At 39.0% G+C, this 19,376-nt stretch overlaps 2 protein-coding genes and 1 long non-coding RNA gene across 9 annotated transcripts in view; 2 read left to right on the plus strand and 1 right to left on the minus strand.

Moving 5' to 3' along the window:
* Nucleotides 1-18,416, minus strand: part of nfrkb (nuclear factor related to kappaB binding protein) — a 45,887-nt gene extending 27,471 nt beyond the window's left edge. Inside the window, 5 exon segments of one of the 6 annotated variants that reach the window (NM_203876.1) lie at nucleotides 3,388-3,562; nucleotides 4,303-4,430; nucleotides 4,688-4,889; nucleotides 5,065-5,209; nucleotides 6,850-6,963. In NM_203876.1, coding sequence (NP_989207.1) covers nucleotides 3,388-3,562; nucleotides 4,303-4,430; nucleotides 4,688-4,889; nucleotides 5,065-5,199 — 640 coding nt within the window. In that variant the 5' untranslated portion in view covers nucleotides 5,200-5,209; nucleotides 6,850-6,963. 6 annotated transcript variants of the gene reach the window in all.
* LOC116412091 lies at nucleotides 7,012-9,637 on the plus strand. Of its 2 annotated transcripts, none has more exons than XR_004223545.1 (3): nucleotides 7,012-7,030; nucleotides 9,339-9,440; nucleotides 9,553-9,637. It is a non-coding gene; the product is annotated as an uncharacterized LOC116412091 (long non-coding RNA). The 2 variants fall into 2 exon arrangements; XR_004223544.1 differs by lacking the exon at nucleotides 7,012-7,030 and adding an exon at nucleotides 7,162-7,298.
* On the plus strand, nucleotides 10,078-13,468 carry LOC116412090 (nuclear factor related to kappa-B-binding protein-like). Its single transcript, XM_031905591.1, has 5 exons — nucleotides 10,078-10,258; nucleotides 11,397-11,505; nucleotides 11,637-11,763; nucleotides 12,338-12,403; nucleotides 13,341-13,468. Exons 1-5 carry the CDS (start codon nucleotides 10,095-10,097, stop codon nucleotides 13,451-13,453), a joined length of 579 nt encoding a protein of 192 aa, XP_031761451.1. The 5' UTR covers nucleotides 10,078-10,094; the 3' UTR covers nucleotides 13,454-13,468.
* Nucleotides 18,417-19,376: the final 960 nt, after the last annotated feature.

Genomic DNA, 19,376 nt, shown 5'->3' on the forward strand with positions numbered 1-19,376 from the left:
TTTCAGATAACATAAGCAGTGTAAAACACCATTGCATTCTCCACCATTGCAATTTTCATCTGCTATATAACCTGTGCCTTTTCTCCAGCTTGAATAGCTATCCCCATGGCTACACAGCAGTTTATGTATATAAACTATACTACGGTTTCTGAAGCATACATACAGCTATTCTAAAACCTTTACATGAGGCACAAACAGAAACATTGAACCTAAAATATTGGTGTGCTCATTTGCCAAGTGTAGAGTAGCAGTAATTGCTTTGCACAAAGTGGATACTGGACAATAGTTGCACTTGGTAGTGGTAGTGGTAATTCATTCTCCTAATGAGTTGTTATTGATCTATTATATAACGTTACTTTTAATGGTAGTTTACAAATGAAAGTATTTTTATGGTGGAAACCTGGAGAGTGCTGAATTGAGGCTCCATTTGGGCTCTATGTTTCTATTTGGGCTACAAGTAAAGGTTTTTGGGTATAGTATATAACTTGAGCACCGTCCCAAACAGGTATTTCACAGGCATTTTTTGTAATATGAGCAATGTAACCAGTCGCCTTTTGTTTTTGGCTTGAATAAAAACATGCAACGATTATCAGTGCAGGGTGGCAGTACATTATATTTTATTTTATTTACTTTAATACATTTTCATTTTTTGGCATGACGGTTCATTTACCATGTCCAGTGAAGTGTATAATTTGCAGTGTAACCGACACACACCAGTATTTTTATCTAATAGGAAGCTCATTAAAAACGGATTTTTTTTTTTTTTTTATAAACAATTTTAAAGGCATGTCCACAAAAAATATTCTAAGCAAATCTACATAGTAACATAGTAAGTTGGGTTGAAAAAAGACACACGTCCATCAAGTTCAACCAAATGCCTATATATAACCTGCCTAACTACTAGTTGATCCAGAGGAAGGCAAAAAAACCCCATCTGAAGCCTCTCTAATTTGCCGCAGAGGGGAAAAAATTCCTTCCTGACTCCAAGATGGCAATCGGACCAGTCCCTGGATCAACTAGTACTAAGAGCTATCTCCCATAACCCTGTATTCCCTCACTTGCTAAGAATCCATCCAGCCCCTTCTTAAAGTTATATAATGTATCAGCCAGCACGACTGATTCGGGGAGGGAATTCCACAACTTCACAGCTCTCACTGTAAAAAATCCTTTCCGAATATTTAAATGGAACCTCCCTTCCTCTAAACGAAGTGGGTGCCCTCGTGTCCGTTGGAAGGACCTACTGGTAAATAAAACATTAGAAAGGTTATTATATGATCCCTTTATATATTTATACATAGTTATCATGTCACCTCTTATGCGCCTCTTCTCCAGTGTAAACAGACCCAACTTGGCCAGTCTTTCTTCATAACGGAGACTTTCCATACCCTTTACCAGCTTAGTTGCCCTTCTCTGGACCCTCTCTAACTCAATAATGTCCCGTTTGAGCACTGGAGACCAAAACTGAACAGCATATTCTAGATGGGGCCTTACCAGCGCTCTGTAAAGGGGAAGAATAACCCCTTCCTCCCATTAATCTATACCCCTTTTAATACAACTCAAAACCTTGTTTGCCCTTGCAGCTGCTGCCTGGCATTGCTTGCTACAGCCACGTTTATTATCTACAAGGACTCCAAGGTCCTTCTCCATTATGGATTTGCCTAGTGCAGTCCCATTAAGGGTATACGGGGCTTGCATATTTTTACATCCCAGGTGCATGACCTTACATTTAACCACATTAAATCTCATCTGCCACTTAGCTGCCCAGATTGCCAGTTGGTCAAGATCCTGCTGCAGGGATGTCACATCCTGGATAGAATTGACTGGTCTGCAGAGTTTTGTGTCATCTGCAAACACTGATACATTACTCATAATACCCTCCCCTAAGTCATTTATGAACAAATTAAACAAAAGTGGACCCAGTACAGAACCCTGAGGGACCCCACTGAGGACCTTATTCCAAGTAGAGAATGTACCATTAACAACCACCCTCTGTACCCGATCCTGTAGCCAGTTTTCTATCCATGTGCAAACGACCTCACTAAGACCAATAGACCTTAGCTTAGAAAGCAGTCGTTTGTGGGGAACGGTATCAAATGCTTTGGCAAAATCCAAATAGATTATATCTACTGCATCCCCACTGTCCAGCTTCTTACTTACCTCATCATAAAAAGCAATTAAATTGGTCTGACATGACCTGTCCTTCATAAAGCCATGCTGATTACTGCTCATAATGGCATTCTCCACTACATAATTTTGAATGTGATCCCTAACAAGCCTTCAAATAACTTGCCCACCACGGATGTCAAACTTACAGGCCTATAATTGCCAGGCTGAGATCTTACTCCCTTTTTAAATATGGGAATGACATTCGCCTTCTTCCAATCCCTAGGTACCATACCTGATGAAAGAGAGTCTGAAAATATCAGAAAAAAGGGCCACTGCAATTCTGCCCCTAGCTCTCTCAGTACCCGAGGGTGTATTCCATCTGGCCCAGGTGCCTTGTTTACATTTATCGTGTGTAACCCTTTAAGCACCATATCCTGTGCCAACCACTGTGTAGTTGGAGCTGAGGCAACAGTGAAGCTATTGGGTGGGACTTGGCCCACTGGCTCCTCTACTGCATTACGCATTCATTACAATTTTTCAAATAGTTTCTTTTTTTATTATCTATATATTATTTATATATTATTTCTATTTTATTATTAAGTTATCTGTATATGTTAACTGCTAGCAAAATCGGTCCCTTTCCATTCTTTTCCCTGGTGGCTCAGACTTTTGAAACAATGTAACACAAGCCAGCTGATTAACATAAAAATTTGTAATGAACACATAATGGAAGTTGCTTACAATGTTTCCTTTTTTAGACAAAAAAATTTTTGGGGGGGGGTTGACATGTCCTTCAATATAAAACAATTTTGCATGAGGTCTTGGAGGGCTGCTGTGCAGCTGAACAGGCCACATTTCTGACCTTGAATACATCCTAAAAGTCTTTGCAAGGCATGTGTTTTTCGCGATGAAATACTCACCTATAATATCATGAAGTGTACTACTCTATGAAACCTAAAATCAATTTTTCTTTTTTCCTAGCTGTACACTGCATCATGTTTTTTTGACAAAAATACAAACTTTGCAAAATGAGAAGTGTGTAATGATGTTTTGTATTACTCAAACAGTTACGGTATGCAAAGTTTCTATTGAACATATATAGATACAAATATAGCAGTTATCAAATCTTGTTAAAACCTATGTTCAAAAACTCCAGTAAAAAGGACTTTATTCCCCTGCATTTGTCATTCATCTGGGTTTGTACTATTTACTTGGTGTTTGAATTATGTTTACAATAATTATTGTTCATCTATAATTTGTTAATGTAATCCCCATTCTCACCTTCTTCTTCAGAAGACAAAGTGCCATCCCCACACTCATCTTTCACCTCTCTCAGAATTTTAAGGTAACGGCACTGTGCTCTTGTTTCTCTCTCCTCAGGGGTGTTCCTTAAAGAGGATGGCTTCTTTTTCAACACTTGGTCAGGTCCATTTTTTCTAGCAAGGTCTAGTAGCTCCTTAAGACAATATGAAACATGTTATATAGTTGCATGAATAAGGTCTAGTGATAAAGTCTTAAAAATCTATGTTGGGATTAGAAAAAATAAATAAATAATTCACTAGGTTTTACCATTACTTTGTTCAGCCAAAGTTGAAAGGGAAGAGTCTAGGCTACTTGGAACAGTGCCTTCCCACCATTTTCCAGTTTTTGTATATAAGGCCAGACATGGTCCAATACTATAGGAGGAGTAAAATCACCTACATTTATGTAGCATTTGATTCTGAGCATGGTAGATTCAAAATTTGTGGGGGGAATTTGTTCTTGATTAAAAATATTTAGCCTTTCACAAGAGTAAACTATTGCCTTGATTTTTCACAAATGAATTAGTTCAGATGATGTGATTTGGTCTGTAATATATCATTTTTTTACAATTAAAATTTTGAAATGGTGGTTTTCACTTTTTAGCAAGATGCAGACAACAGTAAAGAATAGTTATATGGTCTTCAATATTTAAGCCTACTGTTTACAGATCTCCTTATGTGTTTAGAACCCAGCCATTTGGAACACCATACTTGCTGCTTCAAAAATCGATAATTCCAAATACTGACATCAATAGTAGCAGCTACAAGTCACTTATAGTTCACAGAATGTTGAAACAATTTTCCACAGGCACATATAACAGGTAAAAAGAAATGCAAGAAAAAATAACTACTAAATGCAAAAGGATACCAGCTACAACTGAGCATGTAGACTTACCTTTCGAGATGCTAATATCTGCTTAAGTAACTTGTGGAAATACTGTTGCTGAGAAGTCAGGTAGCGCTTGTACTGGGACTTGAGGCAAAGCTGTCGATACTTTACAACCTCTGGGTTAAAGTGCCCATCTGGAAACAGAAAAAATGTATAAGCAAGCTCTCAAAACAAATTGTGACTTTACAGCAGAGTGCACATAGAATAAGGAAGATTTAGAGGACTGGCTTGTGGTTGCACAGGTAAATTGATGAAATTTCAAAGTTTGTCATCCCAATCCTCACTCCCCATTTTTTTGTCCTACTGTATCTGTTACTATTTTGTTCTCCTGGGTTACATACACTGCACTAAATAAAAACTATAAAATATAATATACCTAAGAAATGCTTACCACGAAAAAGTTTCTGAGCAATGTGCAGTGGGTTACCAAAGCGGAAATTGTCCCCTCTGAATAGAGACTGGATAATTTTTTCTTGTTGATTAGCATTGTCATCCGGAAAGACAGGCAAAAACTGCTTGAGGTGCTCACGCTGTGAATCAGACAGAACATTCTTCCAGGTATCCCTACTGACCACTTCGAAAAATAAGTCTGGCTGTAAAAAAGGGCAATGATAAAATTGTTAAAATATAAAAAGGGAATAAATACAAAAGTAGAATCATACCAAAATAGTAAAGAAAAATATTTTAAACAAATAAATTTCAGCATAATATTATTCCTATGAGATAAAAAGTGGTCTAAGAGAGAGTATTATGGAAATAATGGCTTACATCCTCTAAGAGGTCTTCAGGAAGACTGACCCTAGTTCCTCCCAGCATGCATTCTTCCATGATACCAGTTCCATTGCTTTCCACACAAGGTCCCAGCTCCAGAGGGTCTGTGAGCATGGAGTCAAGAGACTCCATGTCAACTTATCTAAAAAAAAAAAAAAAATAACTTCACTAAGCATAAACCTGATTCAGCTGCAAGAATTGGTGTTTACATCACCAGTGCTAAAGAACTATAGTATATATGAACTATGGAAGAAAATACACTGATCGGTCAAAAACAAAGGGGATTTCTGCAGATTGTGCTTTCTCTTGCCAGTATTGGAAGACAAAAAGTAGCACATTTTAATGAGTGGTTTTTTTTTTATAGGGCTGCTCTTTGTATAGCAACACAGATCAACATGCTTTCTGTAAGATTACTATTAATAGAGCATTTTTTTAATTACAAATGTTTCTAAACATTTGCTCACCAACCCCTTGGATGTTGCTCCCAGCGGCTCTTTTGAATGTGGCTCACAGGTGAAAAAGTTTAGGGACCCCTGGTTTAAGGCAACCCGTGGCTTTGACCCAAAATATGTTGTGTAACCCATCCCAATAAAAACTTGCTTTGTAGTTAATGATTTAACTTTATGCCTTCATACATTTGTGCTTTGGCAATTATATTTATGGTGCAGCAGAGGACTTCAGAGGAAGAAAGAAAATGTGTGCATATTTAGCACAGACTACCTGCTACTGTCTTTTTCACAACAGTATAAGCTACATGTCACGAAAAGAGGAACATTCAAGACAATGCACTGGAATGCAGAAACTCTAATAGAACAAGTCTGCCACTGAAACACAGAATATTCTGTATCACAATAAGTCATTCAGGCATAACCCCATATGTGGTGGTATATTTTATTCTTCTGCAAGATGCTGGATGGTACTTCAGGTACTGTCTACCAGCTTTCCCTGCTTATGAGGTCAGGGTATGCACCTGAGCTTGATTTCTGTGCAACCCAAATAACAATGCAGAGCGAGGTGTGGCTGCAACAAAAGTCAATGGATGCATTACTGTGTTACAATCTGGACAATTGTATTCAAGTCTATATGTATCCAGATTTAAGCAATAATTACAGTTCAATGTGTAGAAGGTTAGTTTTATCACATACCATTTTGTACGCATGTTGCTAAGATTACCATTACCAATTGCCAAGAAGGATTCTATTACAATCTTCTTATAATGGTTAAGATAATAATAATTCACGTCACATTGGTTGTCGCTGTTTAGATGCACAACTCATGCTAATTTAAGAAACACCTGCATGAAATACCCTTTGTGATAGAGAAACTGTTTTCACACCAGCTGTGTCCATTTCAGCAAATTTACTTTCACTTCATTTTTTAATAAACTTCCTGACAAACATATGGGGATTTTAGATATCTAGCACTGAGCATTATTAATTTGCATTGTATTTGCACTTAATTGAATTGACCAATATAAGAAAGACCTGTCCGATGGTGCTTCCTCTACAAAGGTAAAATCCATTTTACAATACACAGGACAAATCATAAAAAATGACTAAATTCTTGCATCAATAATAATGTAAGCCCAAAACTTTTCTTTAATATGAAAGAATATGTAATTCTAACCCCACTGGTGTGCGATCCGTTTCCCCACCAAGCCAGGTATACACCTGCTAAGAGTGAGCCCCCTTCGGATGTGTCGCTCCACTTCCAATCACAGAGTGTTTGACACAGGTAAGTCCCCACCCCCTTCCGGGTGCGCCGCTCCGCTACATACTCTACCCGCTCCTGGCGTTGAGCCCCTCTGTGGCACGCTCCACATCAGGAGTACCGGCGGGTTTAGAAAAAGCTATATGTGCTTCTATCAGCGCACTCGCCTCACCACTTCTCGGCGTCTCCCTCACTGACGGCGCAAGGAAGTGACGTCATCACACTGCGCGCTCTGCAGGAGATGAACGCAACGGTACACAGCAACTACACTGCTCAGTCCCTGGCTGGTTGGGACCTACTGTTATATATTCTGGCAAGCTGATAAACCAATACATTCCACAGCCTAAATACTCTGTATAATGGCACATTCCAAGAAGCATTTAGACTTAATAGAGGACCGGTCTTCACAGCAGGATGAAGCTACTCTACCTTAGTAGAAACCATCCAAACATTCTAAAAAGAGACCCAAGAAATGGGATCCTTCCCTTCCTAAATTACTTAACATGGCAAACTGCAGCAAGGTATTGAGTCTGATACAGACACTACTCATGCTTGCTCACTTACCACTACTGCACTAATCCATTCCACACAGGACTTGTCCAGTCCTCCCCAATTTTCTCCGGGCCTGTCTAGCCCAACTATTAATCTTCTGCCTGAGAATTCTCTCAGTTTCTGAATCATATTAATACTTTAATACTTCTATCCAGCAGGCAGTTTTTGCCCTATCACTTCCTAAGCAACACAGGCCTAAACTACAATCCAGTACTAAAGCTCAAGCCACTTCAGCCCCCTTATCTTCCCAGTCCGAATCAGTCTCTGACTCAGACTCTAGTGAAAGTGGCTCATCGCAATCCAGTGGTTCTCAGTCAGATGAGGAATCAACCGCCAAGCAGCCAGATGATGTCAAAGCTCTTTTAAGGCATCTCTATGACACACTAGACATGAAACAGACAAATCCAAATCCTCTTTTAATGAGGAGTTAGACTACACCAGCTGTTTCTCATGGCTAGCCAAGTACAGACTTTATATTTAAGTTTTTCTCTTTCCACTGTTACTGGGGCTTTCTTAATCTGCCTGCTAATAATATCCTCACCTGCTAGCTAGCCAATGCATTTGCTTATTACCTAAACTGTGAGCTCCAATACTGCTTTGACAGGGTTTTTACTAGGTCATGTGACCTACATTGTAACAAAACCCCTGTACGTAGTGTTTGCCTTTCTATGTCCTAAGTGCCTTCTTAATTCTTTCTTATTGCGTTAACTGCTATTTAAGATGGTTTGAGACAGCCACATGGAGCAGAACTGGCAGCTTTATAGTTTGTAAGAATAAACTATGCAACTAATACCTTCTGTGTGTGTGTGTGTAGTTCAAGACAGTACAGCTCCCTGTCATGTACACCTTAGGAATGACCAAAGAATCTTGGAATGTGCCACTTTGCTAGTCACCTTGCTATCCCTGCTCTAATACTGAATATCAAATCCAAAGCCTTTGTGTCAGCCAATCATTCCCACTGGCATAGACCACCAGGGGCCCTCGCCAGTGCAGACCCTCTTTCTGCCATGAGATTGTTAACTTTTCAGTTTATACTCGCCTCACTGCTCTCGGTTCAGTGAATAAAATAAGAGGCAACTGGACATATTTGTCAATGAGGTGTGCACTGCAGGGATCATCACCACAAAGGAAAGCAATTTCTTAACAGTAGCAGGTCCTAATTTGCCTAGCCTGTCCACAACAGGCTACAAAACCCTTCTGGTTGACTGGTTGTTGTGGGTATTGGTAGTCTAGGTGAAAAGGCATGTGTATTTGTAAACTGTTTCCTACAGAAATTTGTAATGTTATTAAAGTCATGTGTGTGATTCATTAGACCTGTTAATAAAACTTCAGGGTTACGAATAACCTTTTGATTACTTGTGATGCAGAAGCACTTTATTCTATAAGAATAGAGCTAAGTCTGCTGGCAGTGGGCTTTTTTTTCTGGAGCAGAGTTACATAGTTACATAGAGTTGAAAAAGGACTAGAGTCCATCAAGTTCAACCCTTCCAAGTAAACCCAGAACACACAACCTATACTTACCAATCTATACCAACACATAGATAACTATATATACAAATATTAATACTAACTGTAGATATTAGTATCACAATAGCCTTGAATATTATGCTTGTTCAAGAACTTATCCAGGCCCCTCTTAAAGGCATAAACAGAATCTGCCATTACCACATCACTAGGAAGGGCATTCCCCAACCTCACTGCCCTCACCATAAAAAACCACCTACGCTGCTTCAAATGGAAACTCTGTTCCTCTAATCTATAGGGGTGACCTCTGGTGCATTGATTGTTTTTATGGAAAAAAATAACACCCCTTATCTGCCTATAATCCCCTCTAATGTATTTGTACAGAGTAATCATGTCCCCTCGCAAGTGCCTCTTTTCCAGAGAAAACAACAAAAGGCCTTTATTTTATGCATCTAAATATAGTAATAAAACCTGCCAGTGATAATCTCACAATTAACTTAAAATGTCAATAGCAGTTTTCCCCATTTTTCTTTTCAATTATTTAGATTTGAGTTCCTGGCTTCCAGAATCTCCCACACACTGTCCAAGTGTTGCTGTCCCTCTTAGAGTTATACCAACACTTTCTACACAGGACATGAAAACTGCTGGTAAAGTTTTCTTTTTCATTTTAACCATTCCTTTTTATATATTTTTTTTTCTTGCGAGTTTTTATTTTAGTAAGGCTTAAAAAATTCTTATTCTGAATTTAATTTGTCATAGATAAACAGGAATTTACTAACCATGACCTGAAGCTGCTTTTAAGAAGGCATCGGGAGAAGAGGAAACGTCAGTCGGTAGGGATCACATAGCAAATAACAAGCATTTTGTTCTTAGGAGTAAAAGTAAAACTGCATTTAAATGTCTTCATTATTCCAAATTGCATTGTAAATTTAAGGTTTGCCTCTTCTGCCTGTAGGTAGAAAAACTGCCAAAAAAATGATTTTTTTCCTTTGGGATGTCTGAATGACTTGTGTTTTGAATGAAAGAACTTTGCAGAAGAGCCTTCAAGTAAAGAGGGCCATACACGGGCTGTTTTAAGATGCTAATTTGGCCCTTTCCTCTCCTGACAGCCATCATTGCCACCTATTATGATCCTTTAAAGTGGGCTTATTGGTGAAAGATCTGCTTGTTTGGTGCATGTATGAGCACCTAACCTAAAAAGGATTCTCATTCTAACACTTTGGTGGTGGTGGCAGTGAAATCTTATGGGTAATGCCTGAAATGTTGCTCCTTTGCTGCCAGTAGGGAATCATAAGAGATCAATGAAAAAACGAGTGAAAGAGAAAGATGACAAGAAGAAAAAAAAGCTTAAAACTATTAAAACAGAGGTGGAAGATTACCCTGACATGCCTGATGAAGCTGACATTATGCCTGCCGTTCTGCCTCCTGAGACACCTCAAGTAACTTTGACTGCTGTGAAGGAAGAGTGAGTTGCCATAATTTGAGTAAAAAAAGGTTTATATACATGTATTTTTATTACTACTGTTTTAATGCACTAAACAAATTAATCTACAGCCCCCAAGTTGAAATGATATCACCCCCCTCCCAGCAGCCGATCAGCAGAAGGTAGCAAGATTGCAGCTCCCAGTAGATATTTGAATAGCACTCAATAGTAAGAAATACAAGTCTGGCTTGGGACTCCTCCAGTTACATGGGAGTAGGAGAAACAAAAGGTTACCTGAAAGCAGTTCTCATGTGTAGGGCTAGCTCCTTCTGAAAGCTTAGACTCCGGCACGATACACTGAGATGACTGCCTACACACCAATATTAAAAAAAAAAAAAAAAAAAAAATTTGTTGGTTATAGAAATTTTTTTTTAAATGGTGGAGTGAATTATTTGTTATGTAAACAGTGTAGTTTAGAAATAAAACTTATACCATAAAAATCACGACAGTATCCCTTTAACTTGGAGCACCATTGCTTAAGAGTATTACAATTTTTTTTTTAAGTTTAAAAATACCCAGAATGGATTTAAAGCATAATAAAGATTGAGGAAAGGGTGCTAGCTTAATTTTACAGAGAAAAAGAAGAGTGTTTAAAATCAGGATCTGGAAATTAACATATTTTTATGTTTGTATAATGGGTTTATACTTAAATAGTAAGAGAGATCTTGGTTGGAAAAGAAGAGGGCATGGTTAAACTGTGTAGTTGGCCTTTAAGTGGACCTCCTTCTGAAATCATGTCTCTTGAAGAATTGCAGCATTAGGGTTTTCAACTGGCCAGTGATCATACAGCATTCACTGTTTCCAGTTTGCTTTTGTGGATTGGAAAGCAGGTTGTTAGAGCACACCTAATACTATTCTGTGATTGCCCCACACATGTAATTAAGGTTTAGATTTGGTCATTCTTTGCAGTTTATACTGGAATATTTTTTAACTGGCATTATGGGGAGGTTGCCTGACACTTGTCAGCACAGAGCCATAGACCAGCATATTTTTCCTTCTCAAGTTGAATTCTAGAAACGATATGCTTTATTTTTTCCCATTTGTTTACTAGTTTTATTTAACATAGTATTTGGTTTGCTTGAATAGTGTTTTAAATTAAATTGTTTTAATCTTTCTGCAGACCATTAGAAGATGTGAAACCTCCACTTCCATTTAATGAAATCTCAGCATGTTTTTTCTGTCTTCTCCTGGATATTCTTACAATGGAAGGGCCCTGTAGCCTCCCACTGGTATGAGCAGTTGGTTGCTTATAAAAGTTTGTGCAAATGTGTTTGGGTTTGGTTGCATCTGTTTATTTTAAACCTGATCATTTTACCTTTTGTTAATCATTCTGTGAGTTGTATTCTGTTTTTGTCTTTAGCTTGAAGATAAGGTATCTGATTGGCAGTCCTTACCAGCTAGTACATTAAATAGCTGGTTCTCAGTAGCTCCAAATTGGTGTGATTTGGTGCACCCTGCTCTCATCTACTTGAGTGGGGAGTGCAAAGGTGAGTTTGCTGGAAGAAATAAGAGGAGTGTGAAATGTTACCTTTACAGATTTCAGCTGAAACTTGCTTGTAAAGACGCAAGCATTATCTACTTTTTAACACATGCTAACCTGTAACTCTAATTGCTTAATTACCCTGTCCCATCACTCCTCATTTTTTCACCATCTTTCCCCAGCTTCCCAGGCATTCCCTGTGGCTTTTCTTTCTGCCGAAAGGGCAAGGGATACCTGGGAAGCTGGGGTATCGCTCCAACTTGCAGCTCAGCAGTAAAGTGTGACTAAAGTTCATCAGAGCAGAGATCACATGGCTGTGCAACCCTGGGAATCGAAGAATATGGCTAGCCCCATGGGAAATTTAAAAATTAAATGTAAAAACAGATTTCAATGCAGGATTTTGCTGGAGAAGCTCTATTAACTAATGTGTTTTGGAAAAAAGCATGTTTTGCCATGACAGTATTCTTTTAAACACAGGAATTCCAAAACCCTTTGACTGAAAAGTTTACTTACATTTAGGTATGAATTACTTAGCCAAGTTTATATTTTTTGTATAAATATTGTTTTTGTTTTGTTTGTAGTTGCTTCTTCCAGTTTTACTCCATTTGTTGAGTTTAGAGAGAAAACTCAGCAATGGAAGTGCGTTGGTAAGTACTACAACTTGTATACGTTGAGCTCATGTTTGAGTATTGTGTCCTGTTCAGTGAAAAAAAATTACATTACATTATATTTTTATATCTGCTAAGTGAGTTGATTGTAAAAATCTTAACTTATTGCTTTTAGAAATACTAAGGGGCTAATTTATTAGAGAGTGAAATTAGATTTTAATTCAGTCAGCAAATTGTTATCAGGTGGCGGTCAAAAACATTAAAATGGTAAATTGAGCAGGAGAACACAGGTGAGGTGGCATATGTCAGTACAGATGAGAGCATGGGAGGAAAGGGATACAAACAGGGCAAGAGCACAAACTAAGAGAGACCCAGTACACACACATAATAGAATAGGGAAGTGAAGGAAAGAAGGAAAATGGGTCTGAGATTTGAGAATGTTAAAGGTGTGGTTTACCTACAGGTTAACGGAGTATGTAATAGAATGTCCTATTTTTAGCAAGTTTCCAATTGGTCTTAGTTTTTTATAGTTTTTGAATTATTATTTGCCTTCCTCGTCTGACTCTTTCTAGGTTCCAAATGGACCCCAGCAGCCAAAAAACTATTTCTCTGTGAGGCTACAATGTTATTGTTACTTTGTATTACTTCTCTTTCTATTTAGGCCCTCCTTTATTCATATTACTGTCTTCTTTCTGGTTGCTAGGTTAAATTGGACCCTAGCAACCTGATAGGGGCTCTAATTCCAAACTGGAGAACTGATGGGAAAAAAAGCTAAATAATTTAAAAACTCCAAATAATAAAACTGAAGACCAGTTACAAATATACCTCATAGCACTCTCTACATCATACTTAATTTAAATGGGAACAACCCCTTTTAAAAGTAATACTGCAGAAATAATAAAAAGATTCAGCATTATTTTGTTTTCTACAAAATAGTAAACATACTTTTTCTAAATGGGTTAATGTTTTTTTGCAGTGTCCTCTAGTGACTCTGAGAAAGAACTAGTGGCTCATTTTCACCTCTGGCTGGAAACAAAGGATCAGATATATAGCAAGGTTTGGATTATTTCTTACTTTATCTGTGTGTAGTTTTGTGCAGCTTGCATAATATCTCCTGAAGTCTAATATCCCATTAAATTTTTACGTCTAGTAACCTTGCTTTAGCTTTGTTTGGTAAAAACAAAGCTGAACACTGTATTATGACCAATTTTATCAGTATATTTAGATGCATTTTATATATATATAGTTACATAGTTACATAGGGTTGAAAAAAGACCATTGTCCATCAAGTTCAACCCATCCGAGTAAACCCAGCACACAACCTATACTAACCAATCTATACACTCACATACATAAACTATATATATACAACCAGTAATACTAACTGTAGATATTAGTATCACAATAGCCTTGGATATTCTGCTTGTTCAAAAACTCATCCAGGCCCCTCTTAAAGGCATTAACAGAGTCTGCCATTACCACATCACTAGGAAGGGCATTCCACAGCCTCACTGCCCTCACCGTGAAAAACCACCTACGCTGCTTCAAATGGAAGCTCTGTTCCTCTAATCTAAAGGGGTGACCTCTGGTGCGCTGATTGTTTTTATGGGAAAAAAGAACATCCCCCAACTGCCTATAATCCCCTCTAATGTACTTGTACAGAGTAATCATGTCCCCTCGCAAGCGCCTCTTTTCCAGAGAAAACAACCCCAACCTCGACAGTCTAACCTCATAGCTTAAATCTTCCATCCCCTTTACCAGTTTAGTTGCACATCTCTGCACTCTCTCCAGCTCATTAATATCCTTCTTAAGGACTAGAGCCCAAAACTGCACTGCATACTCAAGGTGAGGTCTTACCAGGGACCTATAAAGAGTGATTTAGATTTATCACAGGCTTTTCTGTACAATTGGATGGTACAGCAAATCTACTCCTGGGGTTGTAGGAGATGGTTCATGTATCACAGAACAGTTTTTTTAATTACCACATTGTAGGATGGTGGATGTTTATAGATTATATTTTAGTCATTGGTGGGACCTGGATGCCCGATTCTGTGAATTTATTATTCATTCGAATGCTAACTGCCTACAAAATAATTTGACCTTCCCCATCTTAGACTAGTCGGTTGATTTTTTGGATGTCACTGTTTCAAAGGGGCAGGATGGTACATTAGATACAGATTTATTTCGGAAGGCTACAGCAACCAATTCTCTCCTACACTTTGAAACGTGCCACCCAATAAAACTAAAAGCAGGGATTCCGATTGGACAATGTTTATGAGAAAAAAGGAATTCTATTGAAATTGGGACTTTTGAATCCAGCTCTAGGGAACTAACAGCAAGTCTGTAACAGTGGTTATAGTAAATCTCTAGCAAAGAGAGCAAAGGCCATGGCTGGAACTAGTGACATGAGGACCTTGCTAAGACTGAAATTGAAACAGAAAGGTGTTTTACTGGTACTTTTAATGGCCATTGTTAGGTGCAGGGAGTTGAGAAACTCGCCTCAGGCGGCAGCGCCCCCAAAGTTACCAGGGGCGGCAAAAATTCACTCATGTTAACTTTAAGAGCCATATTTCCATTTTTTAAAATGGAAATTCGGCTCCCTGCACTCCCTCCAGCGCTGTAAAGGTAAGCGTCCAGGGGCGAAGGGGAGTGGCATCGTAGGAGCCACCTCGGGCAGCTCAGGGGCTGAAAACACACCTGGGTTGGTGGTCAGTTTGCACACACATTGGCATGTCTGAAATAATGATCTGTCTTTATAGAATCTTGTGGGTCACTTTCCTAAAACTTCCATAAGTTGTTTCCGGAACATCGAAGATCTATTGGTCCACAGTCATTTTCAGAGTGCTGCTACATCTCTGGCACCAAGAGTATAATTTTAGGGGACCTGTTGATAACTGCAAAACATGTTGGTGGATACAGTTGGGTAACTGTCCCCACGTAATGCACTGAATCTGTTAAATAGAAAAGCATTCCAGTTTGTGAACCTGACATATAGATGCAGAGTAGGGCAGCAGAATTCACAAGCACCATTTATTTCAGGTTAGTTTGTCAACATAGAGCTTGCAGGTGCATGTGCAGTTGGAGCTAGTCCATGATTATCTTAGATTGTGCATGTGCCTTCAGACTCTATGTTGATCCAAAGTAACCACTGAGGAAGCAGACCCTGCAGCTACAAGTGGGCCTGGAAAGGATTTTATGCAATGGGTTTGTTTGGCAGAATTAAAATAAATAACTTGTGCAAAAGCAGTTATCCCTGCTATGGGTAACTTTAATTGTATCTGCCTGTCACTGCACAGACAGCGTTTATTTGGGTTTGCATTTGTGCAGCTTCAGGCTAAAATCTCCCTGTTTGCACAATAACAAGCTTTATTGGTACTTCCTCATGTCCTCTTTGTAAGCACACCCTACAAAAAGAAACTAAATGCAGTGCTTAGTCAAAAATACAGTGCAAAGCAACCCAGCAAATAACCTATGATGTGATCTAAACTATGCAAACTGCTTTAGTTTCTTGCTCCTGCTACCCAATTGCATATAAAAATGACATAATTATCACTATCATCATAGTAATACTCCCTGCCACTCCCAAAATTTTGAAGTGACCAGTGGTAGCTGTTGCTGCTGATTGCAGCTAAAGGCTCTCATGCAGCCTCACTCTCTGTGTGGGTCAGGTGGGTTGGTGTTGGTTACTTGGTGGCTGAGCTGCAGCTGGTAACCTTTTACATATGCAAATCAGGATTTGGATTTGGGTTGTTATTTGGCCAAACCTTTTATGAAGCATTCAGGATTCAGCCAAATCCGAAAATAGTGGATTTGGTGCATCCCTAGTAGTTGCACTGTATGTCCGCATGTGCTTAAATAAGTGTAACACATCCAAAGGGATTTTGGAGTATTTATATTTACAGTGGCACTAGGAGCGCTTGAAGATTTCAGAGCAGAGTAAGTTAGTGAGGCCCTCTTTGCCATTTTGTTAGGAGTGTTTGATGTATTAGATTCATTTTTAGATTAAGTACCAGGTACCCAGTCTCTCCCAGTCCACTGCAGAGTGATTCAGGTTGGTCCTGTGCCATTAGATAAGCACCACATGTGGGTCTACCATCCAGCTGGTCATTTACGTGTAATCAATCAAGCATGGGCATATTTATAAAAAAAGGCACCCTGGGGCCAGTGCCTAGGGCAGCATGTTTTGGAGGGCGGCCCTTGGGTGCCAATATTTTCTTTTTTTATTTGAAAACAAAATGCCACAGCTGGGGGGGGGGGGTAGGGAGTCACAGGCTTTGCTGCCCGTGACGTCACTTCCGCTGTGTTGGTGCGTGTGAAAGGGTTCGGTGGGCAGTACTGGACCTAAATACGCCCCTGCAATCAAGTGTTGTTTTTAACTTCCATCATGATAAAAGTCTGTCTATGATAATTATTTCATTTTTATATGCAACTTAGTAGCAAGAGCAAGAAACTAAAGCAGTTTGCATCGGTGGGCACTGTATTTTTGACTGAGCACTACGTTTAGTTTCTTTCTGTTTGGTGTGCTTTCAAAGTGGACATGAGGAAGCACTAAAAGATTTCAACCTGAATCTGCACAAATGCAAACCCTGTCCTGTGCAGTTAGAGGCAGATTTAAAGTTGCCCATAGCAGGGATAGCTGAGTTGAGGTGGGGGGGACACCATAGTTTTTTTGCAGGGGGACCCTGTGACTTCTAGTTATGCCACTGATCCAAAGATACAGAAGAAAATCAGTGCAATTTAATTTTTTTTCTCTTTGTGTTTCACCATACATATCTGAACATTTAGAAGTTCCAATTAGAACGTCAGTTCTAATTGGAATCTGCATCTGACCACAAAGTCTTAAGTACCTACCATAAACACATGCCAAACAAACAAAAGGAGAAAAAACAAAACAACAAAAAAACACATTTAAGTACTCAGCATACTTCACTATTCATAGGGAACATTTCCATCCAAGGGTACCACAATTCACTAGAAGAGGTCTTGTTCATATTAGCTGATGCCAACATTCTCTTGTAGCATTAGTTCTGAGACACAAATACTATAATTTTTTTATATGTTGGTGGCTCATAGTATTCCCATTTTTGAGCTATAGCAGTAAAGGATGCTGTTATTAAATGAATTGTGCAATGTCCAGGTTCATACTTAAGAGCACCAAAGATGGATCGGGAAAAATAAATTGATCAGATAACTTGAGATTTAATGAAACATGTCAGTCCAGAGTGAGGTTATACATGACCACCACATATGCAAAAAATTCCCTCATGTGTAACACCCTCTCCAATAGAATGGGGAGGATGAATGATAACATTTGTTTATTGCACTTGGCATTAAATACCACAATATAAAAAATTTCTTGCGCTTTTCAAATGATTAACACATTTTGAAAAAGGTTCACACATACATACTGCCTTCTTCCACTGTGCCACTGTATAAATTTGACCCAGATCTTATTCCTTCTTTAACAATTACTTTTTTTTGTGCGACAAAATCGTACCTTGGGCATCCAGCCCTAAACATTATGTTAACCCCTCTTCCCTTCTGTGTTTATGTTCACCTTCTCCTCCCTTAATTAGCCCAGGTGGTTGCAATCAGACAATTAACGGGCTTTATAAGCCTGTTACAAGCAACCCCTGGTTGCCCACCTGTGGCTGCTCCTGACACCCTTATTATCACAGGGGGGTCAGTTGGTTGATGAGAGCCAGCTAATGAAGGTTTCCTTTTACGTAGACCCAATTTTATTAATATAACTACTGACGCATGGGTTACTTGAATGTAATGTAATGGTAAACAATGGTAAAATGTCCAGGACCAGATGGCATTCATCCCAGGGTACTATTGGGGGTCTGGCATGGTGCCAAGAGACTGGCAAATTCCTAATGTGGTGCTGTTATTCAAAAAGCCATTCTCAGCCTTAAAACTATAGGTCTGTTAGTCTAACATCAAATTGCAGAGCCTGGTGTAGTTTATTCAGCAGAAAGCTTTACTATACCTGAGTAACGAGCGACAGAAGCTCCCTCTGATAGCTGCTGCCATTTTAGCTCGGTCTTGGTAGCTTGCTGCTGCAGTTATAGCCGTTGGAAGCTCAGATCACACATTCCTAAAGGTGGGGGGAAGTGAGTTCTTATGCATTTTTATGGGAGGGGGGAGCAGGAGAAGGGAGGGTGAGAGGAGAGAACTGAGCAGACTCAAGGCCCAAACCTGAAGAAGCCCTGAAAGAGAGGAAGCCTGACACCGAAGAACATGTTCCCAAAAAAGGAGATAAGAAATCCTGTGTTTCTTTTGAAACCTGTCAGTCAGTGCTGTGACCACTTCCTAAGGGAGACTTAAGCGACACTCCCATCTTTCACTTGACTCTGGCTTCTGACTTTAGTGGCTGTCTATTCAGTTCTCTTGACAGTTTTAGGAGGTAAAATGCTTTCAAAACATCTTTTTTTCTGCATCATTTCACATTTTGAGGGAGGATGAATAATATAACTTAATATGAACTTTATATAAAATGTCTCCTTTCATAAAGTTTGTCTATGTAAATGCAAAATCCCCTGCTTAAAGAGGAAGTATACCACCTTGTTCAACATAAATGCAATGAACAGGCATTTTGCCTATTGTTTTAATCATAAAACCTATGTTTTTTTCTATTTTGTGATGTAAACAGGGTAACCAGAGGAATTGAATCTACTTCGTGTTTGGATTTTGTGAGGCACTGCTACCCAAAAAATGATAGATTATGTTCTCCTGAGTATGATAATATGTGTCTGAATAAGCTGTTGAAAACTTACTGTAATAGCTGCAGTTAAGGGAGAAGAAGCGACCCTTCTCTGCAGTGTGAGTCACATGTGAGCTTCCCCCCTCCCACCCCAAACAATCATAGCAGGAGACAGCAGCAGGGATCACATTACATGCCTGTAACTTTAGCAGCCAATCAGAGAAGAGGCAGGAAGAAAGAGACAGGAAGCAGACGTGTATTAGCTATAGAAGCTCCTACTGCCAGTACTCAGAGTTACACAGACCC

This window comes from Xenopus tropicalis, chromosome 7 (assembly GCF_000004195.4).
Source record: "Xenopus tropicalis strain Nigerian chromosome 7, UCB_Xtro_10.0, whole genome shotgun sequence".
Classification (NCBI taxonomy): domain Eukaryota; kingdom Metazoa; phylum Chordata; class Amphibia; order Anura; family Pipidae; genus Xenopus; species Xenopus tropicalis.

Coding starts and splice junctions, on each gene's coding strand:
- LOC116412090 (XM_031905591.1), top strand. CDS start 10,095: ATGAAAAAACGAGTGAAAGAGAAAGATGACAAGAAGAAAAAAAAGCTT. Junction 11,506..11,636: donor GGCCCTGTAGCCTCCCACTG/GTATGAGCAGTT, acceptor TTTTGTCTTTAG/CTTGAAGATAAGGTATCTGA. Junction 11,764..12,337: donor CTTGAGTGGGGAGTGCAAAG/GTGAGTTTGCTG, acceptor TTTTGTTTGTAG/TTGCTTCTTCCAGTTTTACT.